Genomic DNA, 13819 nt, shown 5'->3' on the forward strand with positions numbered 1-13819 from the left:
CTGTTGTTGGTTTTGTTGTACCATGATTTTCTTAAAAAAAAAAAAAAAAAAAAAAATTTAAAAAAATTTGTACCCATGTATAATGCGCACCCCAGATTTTAGGACAATAAATTAGTTAAATTTTGCGCATTATACACGGAAAAAAACGGTATTTAAGCCTTCAACCTTGTCACCAAGTGTGTGTAACCTAAACAACAACAGCAGAGGAGGATGCAGTAGAAATAAAGCAGTGAGTGGTATAAGGATGGAGAAGCTGTAAGCAAGTATTCAACCGATTGAAGTGGGAACATTTATTAAACATTGATTAATTTAAATTAAATCAGTTTTCGCTGGGTATTCCAGTTTGTTCTCACATTCCAAGCATGGTAAGTAAATTGAGCACTATGAATTGCCCGTAGGTATGAGTGTGAATGGTTGTTTGTGTGTGTGTGCCCTGCGATTGGCTGGCGACCAGTTCAGGGTGTTTCCCATTCACTGCCCAAAGGCTGCTGGGATAGACTACGGTACACCAATGACCCTTGTGAGGATAAAGAGGCTCGGATCATTGGATATGGATAATACTTCTATATTACAACAGAACCGTTGCGCTTACCCACTAGTTAGATCAGAGGTGTCAAACTTCTTTTCGTGGTGGGCCGCATCATAGTCATAGTTTGCTTCAAAGGGCCATTCAAATTGTCAACCCAAATAAATGTATGAACGTCTCATATTGTATATATGGTATAGGCTACACAACAAACTGATGAATAACACGTTTTCAAAACAGAGACTAATAAAAACTCTTCAAATATTTAAAAATGAAATATTGAAATCAAATCAAATCAAATATTTGAAAATAGAAATTATTTTTAAAAATTATTGGTAATAAAAACGGTTAACAATATCTCTATTTTTTAAAAGTGAAAACAATTTGAAATTTTGAATTGAATTCGATGCACAATTTGTCTTCGCGGGCCACCTAAAATGATGTGGCGGGCCGTATTTGGCCCCCGGGCTTTGACTTTGACACCTGTGAGTTAGATAGTAATCCTCGAGAAAAATTTCAAGGGCTTTATTTTACCTCCAGGAACCGTTACTATTAAAGTACAGTCAAACCTCGGTTTTCGAACGTCCCGGTTCTCGAACAAATCGGAATTCGAACAAAAAATTCGAGATTTTTTTTACTTCGGTTGTCGAACAAAATTCGGAGGTCGAACCTCGCGAGATGAGCCAGGGGGCCCCGAGAAAACACGACCGCGCGGCCCGGACGCCGACTGACTCCGTTGTTATTGTATTTTCGTTACTTTGAGGATTGTATTAACCCCTAATCATGCCTCCAAAGAAAGCAAGTGGGAGCAGTAAAGCCATCCTAAAACACAAAGACGCTCTTAAAGCAATGAGACAGTGAGCGCTCGGCGCGCTGCGGTTGCGCGATCGGACCAAATTAAGCTCCCTGCGCACTGAGGTCCACTTAAAGTTTGGAAAGTACATCTGGACTTTAAAAATATTTTCTAAATTTCAGCGACGGCTCTGTCACAATAATGCAACCAGCGCGGTGCAGTTGCGCGTTCGGCGACGCGCTACGGTTGTGTGTTCGGCGGTGCGCTGCAGTTGCGCGATTGGACAAAAATGCGAAAATGAAAAAATGCTTAAAAAGGCGTTGGTTTTTTCTGTCTTGGAATTTGTCATTTGTATAGTCTAAAAACGACAGCAGATTAGTATGAAGAGGAACAATGTCTTTAAATAAAAAATAATCTTATATTAACACACTCAAAATGTATTGACAGTACATTTTAAAACAATGCAAAATGGAGTATTCTAGGAAGAAGACAATGCCAATCATATTGAACAGTTAAGATAAACTGTCATGTTTAGTCTTCATAACACATGGTGTAATCTTTCAATGCTACATCATTTTCCTGCATGACTCCTGGTTTCACAATGTGGGTGTTTAAGTTAGACAAATGAATCTAGGGCACTATTTATGTTAGTATACCAGACAATAACGTTCACAGCGCTTGTTTGAAATGTCCAAGACAAGTTCATTCTTGCAAAGGTGGTTGTGGTACAGAAGAGTGGAAGAGAGCAAATTCCAAAGAGGTGACAAATGGACAGTTGTGAACTCCTACCACACCTGACTGGATAACTGAAAGGATAACTCTGATGTGAAATCCCAATGGTAATTATTACCATACTTGGATGTTTAGCGTAAAACACTACACATACGCATCGCTTCGCCAGCTACAATTACCACATACTTCACATCACGCATTTCGAAAGCATATGACCAAAAGTAATTTTAAATATGGTCAAAATCCGTGGATATGTCTGTTTTTATTGAATCAATGTACAGTAAAATATCTTAATTTTTCACAATACATTTCTGAGTATGTTTAAAAGCCAGCCTTCCACAGCAAAGGGTTTAACCAATGTAAAATTATTTTATTTTCCTACCAGTGCAAAAAAGTAGATTTTTTTAAAACAATAAATAGAATTAAAAATGAAATAAAACAATTATAATATCGAATAATGTTACAAAATCCACAAAAAGGGTTGAATTTGCAAGTGTCCAGTCACATACTGGACAACAGTCTCGACATAGCAGAAGTGGTATATTTGTGCTAGGAAGTGGGCACCTAGAGACTGCTCCCCACCCCACAGCTGTGTCACCAAGTGCTACGACTTAAAAAATATACTACAGTAGTTTTAAAATGGTTTGATGTTGGTTCCAAGACTGATTTAATATTTACTTTACATTTTACTGTCATACTTGGGTACTTTTTAGAAATCGTAGTTTTTACTTAACCCTTTGATGGACAACATGGGTCTAAAAAGACCCGGCTGAGTTTATATCTTATATATCTTTGCAATAAATTAATTCCACCGGTTGGTACTCAAGGAATGCCTCAATTAACTAGTTTATGACATCCCTACATCCTTATTTTCATTTTTACTTTTTGAACAAAAAACGTTTTTGTATCACTACCCCTCTAATGCGCAACATGGGTCTAAAATGACCCGTATCCATTTTCTATGGTATTTCATGTATGGCTGAGTATTTCAATGCTGCAGGAAGAAGCAGATGAGGAAGATGAGGAGGAAATTTTTCCAAACTTAGAGTGTGAGGTTTCTTATCATGACCCAGAATATTTGCCACAGGGTGAATTGGTTTCTGGGAATTCATCTACATTTCACGAAGACCACTCCTTTGATAATACAGACGACTCATCAGTCAGATGTGTTGTCCGTATTATCAAAGGAGTCTTCTGAAGAGGAAACTCAGACCCAGTCCAGCAGACTGAGTAAAAAGCAATCTTACTGGGATGAGAATCCTCCCACTCGTGGCAGAACCAGAAGCCATAACATTCTCAGGAGCAGCCCAGGACCTACACCTGGATCAACAGCTGTTTCACCAAAATTTGCCTAGGAAATATTCATGAGTGACAACATCATTGAGGAGGTTCTAAAATGCACCAACTTAGAGGGACGACGAACAGCAACAGCAAGAGGGAAAGAGTGGAGAAGCGTAGATAAAGATGCATTTTTGGCAGTTTTGGGTTTGACCCTCCTTGCAGGGAAGGAGAAGAGCTGGGATGTGGTTTTACAGGAGCTGTTTCTGGATCCCCTGCAGAATCCACTTTACAAAGCCACCATGGGGCTGAGGAGATATAAAGATTTCCGTTGCACTATATGCTTTGATGACAAGAGGACCAGGGCTCTGCGACTGGACACAGATCACATGGCACCCTTTAGATATGTATGGGACTGTTTCCTGGCAAACTGCAGAAAACGGTTCATCCCCAGTGACTGTGTCACCATAGATGAGCAGCTTGTACCTTTCCAAGGCAGGCAGGTGCAAGTTCCGGCAATATATGCCAAGACAGCCTGCAAAATATAGCATATGTAATAGTATAGAAACTATATTAGTTCATAAAGTATGAAATAAAAATAGAAATAATGATCAGTGGTGATAAAGTACAAGATATTTAAAGAATATTTGGAATATTCAATCATAAAATAAACTGATTTCAAAAGATAGAACAAATAAAAACTCAGCCAGCATGAAATACCATTGGAAATGAATGCAGGTCTTTTTAGACCCATGTTGCACATAACAGGGGGTGTGCATATGTTGCACACCAAAGGGTTAAGAGAAGTTGAATAAGTACAGTAATCCCTCGCTACATCGTGGTTCGTTTATTGCGGTTTCACTACATCGTGGATTTTTTTTCCAAATTAGAAAAAAAAATTAAAATTCAAAATAAAACTTCTAATTTGGGGAATTATGGCACCAAAGTTGCCCACACGCCAGCAGAAGGCAGGGAGTGCCCACACAATTGCAGTGTGACAAAGTTAAAGTCCCAATGATCATCGTCACACACACATCTGGGTGTGGTGAAATTTGTCCCCTGCATTTAACCCATCCCCATGTGATTTTGATCCAGCCCCTGGGGGAGAGGGGAGCAGTGAGCAGCAGCGGTGCCGCGCTCGGGAGTCATTTGGTGATCTAACCCCCCAATTCCAACCCTTAATGCTGAGTGCCAAGCGAGGAGGCAATGGGTCCCATTTTTATAGTCTTTGGTATGACCGGCCGGGGTTTGAACCCACGACCTTCCAGTCTCAGGTCGGACACTCTACCACTGAGCTGGTCACTTGTACCTTTTTATAAAAAAAAATTATAATAATGAGTTCTAAAAACAGATTTACAGTGTTGTACCTTGTTATAGATAATTTTTTATAATAAAAAAAGAGTTCTAAAAACATATTTACAGTATGTACACTTGTACCTTGTTATATAAAAACATTTTATAATAATAAAAGCTGTTCTGAGGGTTGGACTCCGCCAAGGCTGCCCTTTGTCACCGATTCTGTTCATAATTTTTATGGACAGAATTTCTAGGCGCAGCCGAGGCGTTGAGGCGGTCCGGTTTGGGGACCTCAGCATCGCGTCTCTGCTTTTTGCAGACGACGTGGTGCTGTTGGCTTCTTCAGGCCGTGATCTCCAGCTCTCACTGGAGCGGCTCGCAGCCGAGTGTGAAGCGGTCGGGATGAGGGTCAGCACCTCCAAATCCGAGTCCATGGTCCTCGATCGGAAAAGGGTGGAATGCCCTCTCCGGATCGGGGATGAGATCCTGCCCCAAGTGGAGGAGTTTAAGTATCTTGGGGTCTTGTTCACGAGTGAGGGGAGGATGGAGCGCGAGATCGACAGGCGGATCGGTGCAGCGTCGGCAATAATGCGGACTCTGTACCTGTCCGTTGTGGTAAAGAGAGAGCTGAGCCAAAAGGCAAAGCTCTCAATTTACCGGTCGGTTTACGCTCCTACCCTCACCTATGGTCACGAGCTATGGGTCGTGACCGAAAGAACGAGATCCCGGATACAAGCGGCCGAAATGAGTTTTCGCCGCAGGATGTCCGGGCTCTCCCTGAGAGATAGGGTGAGAAGTTCGGTCATCCGGGAGAGACTCGGAGTAGAGTCGCTACTCCTCCACGTTGAGAGGAGCCAGATGAGGTGGCTCGGGCATCTCATCAGGATGCCTAAAAAACCTGGACGCCTCCCTGGGGAGGTGTTCCGGGCATGTCCCACCGGTAGGAGACCCCGGGGACGACCCAGGACGCGCTGGAGAGACTATGTCTCTCGGCTGGCCTGGGAACGCCTTGGGATCCCCCGGGAGGAGCTGGATGAAGTGGCTGGGGAGAGGGAAGTCTGGGAGTCCCTCCTGAGGCTGCTGCCCCCGCGACCCGACCCCGGATAAGCGGAAGAAGATGGATGGATGGATGAAAGCTGTTCTAAAAACATATTTACAGTATGTGTTAAGAATTCTCCAAGTTATGTTATTCAGTCGTGCTTTGATTTGAGGTAGGGTGCTTTATTTTGAAGGCCGTTTTCAGGCGATACCACTTCCTGTTTCACGTTCGTGTACATACATGTTACTAGTGACGTGCGGTGAGGTTCATGACTGGGGAGACACTGAGGTCACACACACCCTCCCCCCCGGTAAAATTTGTCCGGCACCTAACCGTGTCACAAAAAAGGTTAGGGAACGCTGCTCGAGTGTGGCTTATTCATTATTTAATTTGAACTATTTTAATTAAAATCTCATATCAGCAGTCTTCACACATAAAAACACTCAATAAAGCACATGGAATCAAAAACTTGTTTTCGATCGTGCGTACCACTCCGTTCCGAAGTCCCGTTGTCCGAATCAAACCTTTTAACTCCGGAGTTGCTCTTCCTTTACTGATTACCTCCGGCTTCGACCGAAAATCCATAGTTGAAAATCGTTTGGATATGTAATCCTCCCTTGTAAAACGAAATGTAAAAACGAAAAAAAAAAAAGAAAGAAAAAAAAAAAAGAATGTAAAACGAAAGAAATGGACGAGTGCTCCTCAGTTGTTCACTGTAAATTTGAACTGGAGATCTCTTATTCTTCAGGTAAGCGCATGAAGCATCCCGGGATCACTAGCACCCCATGCCATAAGGCTGTGGCCTCCGTAAGGTATATTTTCAAAGCCGTTTTGTTCATCTAAAGCAGGGGTGTCAAACTCATTTTTTTCGCGGGCCGCATTGTAGTCATAGCTTCTTTCGGAGGGCCATTATGACTGTCAACCCAAATAAATGTATGAGCACCTCATATTATATACAGTAAAAGCTACAAAATAAACTGACAAATAACTCTTTTTCAAATCAGAAGCGTTAAAAACTGGTCAAATGTTTAAAAAAAAAAAAGATATTAAAAGTGAAGACAATTTGCAATTCTAGTAATGACACACAAATTTGATACACAATTTGTCTTGGCGGGCCACATAAAATGATGTGGCGGGCCGTATCTGGCCCCCGGGCCTTGAGTTTGACACCTGTGATCTAAAGAAACACGACGTTACAGACAGATGACAAAAAACACAAGATATTATATACTACGTCAGCTTAACTACGGAAATTAGTTAATATAGCCACAGTGTTTGAACACTTAAACAGGGACATAAAGACAGAGAGCAGTTCTGTCTAACTGCATAGCCTTTCAAAATAGGCAGCCGTGTGATTACGCAATCTTCAGAGGAGGCTAGACAGGAAGTTGGCTCCTCCGAGCAAATCGTCTTCGGTTTTAAAATAACTATAAAAATTCAGCAATTTTGGTTCAAAATGATACAAAACTATTGAAATTAAAAGGGAAAATGACTATAATAAAAACGATTGAATTTGTTTTTTCCCTTTTCATGATGGCAGGGGAGTCGTGGCCTCCCTTGCCTCCTCTGACCGTACGTCCCTGCATGTTACAGTGGTACAGCAGTCATTGACGATGTAAGTGGGTCTCCTAACAAGAGAAACGAACGATCACATATGTCTAACCTTTAGGACAATGCGGTATTGCTCCAAATGTTGGTTTACATTCCTTTAGAGGTCCGTTTTCGCGTTAGCACGATCGCGAATTAGCATCTTTCCGCTCAGTACTTATTGTTAACTGTTACACGCACACGTATAATATTTATATTTAAAATATTTATAAATTTTCTGTGTTATTTATGCTATTAATGTATTATGTACATGTTTGAAACACATATTTAATGTTCTAATAATAAAATATGCACTTAAATGGTTTCATATACAATTATTGACACAAAAAATGTACAGATGAGCGGGTCATCCTACTTCGCGGATTTCACTTATCGCGGGTGGTTTTTGGAACCAAATTATCCGCGATAAACGAGGGATTACTGTACCACTTTTTTTGTTGTTGCCTTTTTAAACAAGTAGCTGTATTTCTACTTGAGAGAATTTGAGTATTTGCCATGTCACCCAGTGGCGTAGCCAAGCCGGGGCGAGCCGGGGCGGCGCCCCGGTTAGGACTCCCTGCGCCCCGGTTGAAAAAAAATCGAGCTTTTTCGATTCTTCATTTTCATGCCGTTTTTTTCTTTCGGTCTTGCGCGAATGTGCTTGCGCTATTCTATGTGCGCGATGTTATCCATTCACCGTTTGCCTCCCGGACCCGGATGTTGTTTTAGCGATCAGCGAACGGCGTGGGTGATGTTCGATTTTTTTTCCTGTGGGCGCGCGCCCCTACTGGAAAAATTCCTGGCTACGCCACTGATGTCACCTAATCTAAACCAAACAGAGCATGAACCATTTACTGCATCAGTTTGAAAAATTTAGTATGACTATGTTAATTATTCAAATATTTTTAAACACTACTGTACAAATGGAAAATGGGTGGAATTTCTGAGTGGTGAGGGCCAATATAAAAACTGAGAAAAGCCTAGTCTACACGACACACTAAAATAAAACCACCAATAGGTATTGATGGTTTTATTTCACATTCATTGGTGTGGTATAGAAAGGTAACATTATAAATGCCGTCTTTTCCAATATGCGTCAGTGATTCGTGAGTCGGTGATGGTCAGCGTACAATGCTGTAAGCTTTTAGTCATAATAAATTCATGTTGCTTGTGTTCTTGTTCTTAATTTGTATGTGTGTGTGTGTGTGTGTGTGTGTGTGTGTGTGTGTGTGTGTGTGTGTGTGTGTGTGCGCGTGCGTGTGTGCGTGCGCATGCGCATGCGCTTATGCGTGTGTATTTTGTGCTTTTCATTGTGTAATTTCATTTTTAATTTATTTCATTTAATTTCATTTCCCGTAAAGTGTTATTTTAAATGAATATTTTAATCTTATTATTTTCTATCCTGCCCTTTTTAGAGCACACATACATATAATGTTGGGCTTACTGTTGGTGAAGGTACTTTTTTTTATCACTATTCCCCAGGGAGTTGTGGGCATTAACCATATTGCTTCTGGGGGCCATATTCAGATCTTGTTCAATGAAGCTCACAGGTAATTAACTTCACACATTTATAATTATGATGGAAACCAGAGCACACAGAGAACCCTTGTAGGCATGGGGAGTCCCAATGAACCCTAAGGTGAGTGGACTGAAGAGGGATCCAAGCTGGAATTAAACCAATGAACGTGTTGCTGGTAGGGAGCAGTGCTCACTTCCGCTCTCCCGCCTACAAACTTGGAAATCCAGAATTACACACCTCCACAGTTATTAGCAGCACCTATATAACTAGCTAATTAAAAAAAAAAGTATTTGTATTATCATGTAGCGTGTAATGCTATATCACTCATCTATCCAACCATAAGCATTATAATAAAAGTATGTTTCACAGTATTCCGTTACAATTTACCAATTTTTCAAATTTACAATTATTTCTAACTGGTTGGCTGAGACAAATCCTCCCTCTTTTAGGAATGCAGTGTTCATTTGAACAACAACTCTTGTAACCACTACTCTTTTTTTTTTTTTTTTGCTTTATTAAAGTGCCACGGTTGTGACAAAAAAATCTGAGAAGTCGTGAGGAATAAAATGTCAAATGTCAATGTTGTATCATCATCATCATAATGTTTTGAGAAACATTAATGAGCATTTGAACAGACATACACTAAAAAGACTCTTTCCTAGCCCACTTGCTGGGTAGCGTGGATATCGAGTAGAACGGGTTACTTTTATCTAAGGTTGGGTTAAATATTGTTTTAACACAGAGGTTTAAGGTGGTCCACCCATAAAAAATGTGCGGGCTGCATCTAGAAGTGCATTTGGTGTTAAAAACAGTGGCAAACACCTGAAAGGGGGGAAGTTGCAGCTTCTTAGAAAATTGAATTTAACCACCACTGTTAAATTGATGATCTCGCAATCAATTTCTTAGCAGCTTTAACTTATCAAGATCATATTGATACCCATATTATATGGGTAGTTTTTACATCTTGATCAAATTGGGATTAAATAACTCAGCATTGCCTCACTCCCTTTTGGACCCAGTACTTGGTTTGCCATTTCAGCCAATTTGTCTTACTTTTGTCCCAGCAATTTTCAAAGTGAAACTTTTTTTGTGGTACAGTTGGAGCGATAATTTTGCATCTGATAAAGTTATTGTCAGCGTCATCGGACTCGCGGCCGCCATCGGGCCCCATCCCAGCGTCACCGGAGGCGGCATTGCCGGGCCTCGTGCCAACAATGCCGGACCCGCGATCATCAGAGACCCTGCTCCCACTGCTGGAACACGCATCTGACTCCTGCTGCTGCGTGCAGCTCTGGCTTCCTGTATGCCGCTGTGTGTGCGGCTGTGACTCTTGCCGCTGCACGCGGTTCTGACTCTCCGTTTGCCGCAGAGTGCGGTTCTGTTTCCCCAAGTTTCCGCCGAGTGCGGTTCTGTCCCAGAGTTTCCGCCGTGTGCGGTTCTGTCCCCGATTAGCCGCCGATTGCGGTTCTGTTTCCCCGAGTTGCCGCCGATTGCAGTTCTGTTTCCCCGGGTTGCCGCCGATTGCGGTTCTGTCCCCGAGTTTCCGCTGATTGCGGTTCTGTCCCCAAATAGCCGCCGATTGCGGTTCTGTTTCCCCGAGTTGCCGCCGATTGCGGTTCTGTTTCCCCAAGTTGCCGCCGATTGCGGTTCCGTTTCCCCGAGTTGCCGCTGAGAGCGGTTGTTTCCCCAATCGCCGCCGAGCGCGGTTCAGTCTTTATCACAGACCAGTGGGGTCGTCTGGACTGGTGCGCTTCCCCCCGCCCCCCCGCGTGCCCCGTGGGGGGTTGGTTTTTTGGGACGTCGGGAGCCGTCCCTTGTGGGGGGGGGGGGGGGTTCTGTCAGGACTCGTCCCGGGTTGCTCTATTATGTAGGTTGTCATGGTTTCTGTTCGCGTCGCCCCTCCCCTCCTGTGTTACCTCACAATCATTGTAATCTCAGTCACCTGCCTCTTGTTACCCGTCTTGTATTTAAGTCCTGTCTGTGTGTCACTCCCTGTCGGATCATTGTCAATGTCACTCTGTCTTTTTGTTTCACGTCTCTGTTCAGTTTCTGTTGTTGGTTTTGTTAGTGAGTCATGTCAGTTTACCGAGTCTGTTAGTTTGTGTTTGTCAATAAACCCTGGTCCAAGCTGCACTTGGTCGCCCTGCTCCATTTCCATTCCGATCCGTGACAGTTATCACTATTAGACTAGAAAGTAATATACTGGAGTCCAACTTGGACACTTGAGCTGTCATCCCTCACCACTAGCTTTACATTGATCATCCAAAGAACATTGCAATAAATCTTACGTATATGTGACTACCATGGAATCATTATGTTGCAGACAGCATTAGCGAGTTGTGTTTTCCCCCTTGCGGTAAAGGGATGCCGGTCGGGGACATCAATTAGCCTCCAGCCAGCTCTGACCTTGAAAAGAAGCACTGGCAGTGAACAGGAAGTCTTCCTGTGCCCACAGCCTGGTGTTTCAGTTTGTCATGCATTATTGATTTTCATTTTTTCTTAGGACTGTAATATTGTATGCTTCCTCCAAGTGCAGATGTGCAAATTAGCGCCAGCTAAATCCATTCTTGTGTGCCAAAATCTAAGTGTAGAACTTGAAACAATGATAATTACATTCAGCCACTGTTGTATGTTGAAGTCAGTTTGACTAGCACATACCTAGAGGGGGAGCAATATTTCAGAGGCTTAGTCATGCACCTCCACGGTGCTCTCAGCAAGTCACAACGTGCCCGCTCTAAGGCAAAGGCCTGACAGCCTATACTTCCTTCCTGCAGTAGTCGATAGAACCGATAATTGCTTTGGAACAAAACACCTTTTTTGTTTCTGTTGATAAAAATCACAGTTCAAGATGCAGATGAAGTGCTCCTTGCCTATCCCAAATTCCTATCATGATGTCTCGCAGGCATTTATGGAACAAAGAAAGGAAAAGATAACCCATTCCCAGTTCTTTTGAGAAGTATGTACTTACAGAGAGTTGGGATGAATATGTCGTTCACTTCTTTTGTTGTAAAAGGGAGAGGTGTCTGCTTTGGGATGGTGGGAAATTCAGCAGTTGATTTAACTGTGACTGACGGTTCAGGTTGGGTTCCTCGTGGAGGCACGTATGAACCTCGTGTAGACTTGTCCTCCAGTAAAACGTCAGGATGTGCCGAGGTTATGGCGGCGGTGGTGGTCAGGGAGACAGTTGACGGAGACGAATAAGCAATTGACATAGTTAGTCCCAGTGTGGGGTCCACTGATATGATAATAGGGTCCTGCCCTATGCGTTTAGGATCTAAATGAGTGGGGGGTTCATACTCAAAGATCTTATCGGCGAAGACCCATTTGAGTCCAGCTGTGCACAAAGCTAAACTAAGCAGGCAGGCCAGGATGGGCAGAATGCAGATTTTCTCAGAGTGCAGGCAATTGTTAATCTGTTCCATCTCTATGCACACACAGCAGGTGGCTGACAAAGCCATAACTCCTGAAGCTCCCGGATGCTCCCCACCATCATCATCATCACCGCCTCCCTCTGCAGTTACCTCTGCAACCTCCTCCCCGTTCTCTCCAGCTGCCTCTGTCTCCTCTGGTTTCTCCTCTGGGACTTGTCCAGTATCAACGGTGGAGCCAGAGGGGGAGGCTAATCCAGAAGGGGGGACTGGCTCTGCAGAGAAATCCTCCACTCCTTCAGTCATCTTAACTGCTGGATGCAGGTCTCGGAACACGATTAACTAAGACAGCGTCAGCCGCCAGTCACTTTAAGTATGTTATCCATCACTAGGTGAGCCAGGATTGCAGAGGAAAGTGGGGAAACGTTCTTGATTTTGACCTTGTTAACAGTCTGGGGTTTATGTGGACGGCCTTCCATGCACAACGGAAAGGAGTTCCATGCGCTCAAAGAAATGTACTCATGTGTCTACAAGTGGAATATTCAGATATGCTGCAGGATAAAAACAGAAAAGATTTCATTAATTCCATGGAGGTTCTGCATAGTCTGAGAGGATGATGGGAATAGTGAAGACTCACTCACCTGAGTACTTGGACGGAGGAGATGGCGTTGTCGTGATGGGACGTCTGCAGCTGCGGTAGTTGAAGTGCATAGGATAGGACGGCCAGGCACTGCAGTGGCAGGCGGAACATGCTGCCTTGTCTGTCTGTGAAGCTTCAGGCAGCAGAATGGCTGAATCATGAGGGAGCGGCAGGTGTCCTTCCTCTCCAGAGCAACCACAGAAACAGATGAGTAAGGGAAAAAAGAGAGAATGATAGAGAGGAGGTGGGAGGGCAGGAGGGAGTGAGGGAGGCTGGCTGCAGCAGCAGCGGCAGCAGCACACTAGGGCAAAGAAGATGGGTTACTCCCCTTTTTCTTCTTTCACCCCTCCTCTCTCACTAAAGTGGTGAGCGGGGCAGGCCTCCTCCTCTCTCTCCTTCACTTCCTGTCTTGCCACTGCGTCCGTGCGCTCTTGTGCAGGCTGCTCCCAATCCCAGCACAAAGCATCAAGCTAAGCAAGTTCCTTAATCCAATTAAGAGCCCATGTCAGCGAATCACAGGCAAGCCAACTGCTCCAGCCACCTCCTCCAACAGCAGCCCCCATTGATTATGCCGAAACCAAAGGGTGTGTTTTGTATCCAGGGGAAAGAGCCAAGCAAGCAGACATATGATCCATCCCAGGAGGATAGAGCCAGTGTGCTCCTGTCCTCTCAAGTAACCGAGTAATAACACAGACAATAATGGTAATGAATAAGATGGTGCTTTGATCATCGACGGTGCATTAATTCTGTTATATATATACTATTTTAAGAAGTGATTCCTTAACATCTGGATTGAAACAGACATTTGTCCTACAGGGACAAATAACAGGACGTAAACGTCAAGAGCCCCTTCAAGCATTATAAAGGTTTACCAGACCACCATTAAAACTATTAAGTATATAACCCAAAGACATCAGGTAAGTGGCTTCCAAAGCAATCCAAGGACTTCTGGGGCTCGAGGGCCCAAACAAGATGAAGAAAGGTCAGGTAACCTCCACACGGAAAGCTGACCCTGTGGTGACCCTTTCCAATCCTCAGACA

The 13819-nt window shown here is 43.5% G+C and overlaps 1 protein-coding gene across 7 annotated transcripts in view; it reads right to left on the reverse strand.

Annotated features, from left to right (window-relative positions):
• The window catches only part of nrg1 (neuregulin 1), a 49205-nt gene extending 35872 nt beyond the window's left edge, over positions 1-13333 (reverse strand). For 2 of the 7 annotated variants that reach the window (XM_037265819.1, XM_037265818.1), the window contains exons 1-2: positions 12780-13326; positions 11739-12689 (exon numbers count right to left, since the gene is read on the reverse strand). In XM_037265819.1, coding sequence (XP_037121714.1) covers positions 11739-12444 — 706 coding nt within the window. In that variant the 5' untranslated portion in view covers positions 12445-12689; positions 12780-13326. Of the gene's footprint in view, positions 1-11738 lie in introns of all 7 variants that reach the window. The other 5 variants (XM_037265822.1, XM_037265821.1, XM_037265820.1 and 2 more) reach the window with 4 other exon arrangements.
• Positions 13334-13819: the final 486 nt, after the last annotated feature.

Source organism: Syngnathus acus, chromosome 12 (assembly GCF_901709675.1).
Source record: "Syngnathus acus chromosome 12, fSynAcu1.2, whole genome shotgun sequence".
In the NCBI taxonomy this organism is placed as follows: Eukaryota; Metazoa; Chordata; class Actinopteri; order Syngnathiformes; family Syngnathidae; genus Syngnathus; species Syngnathus acus.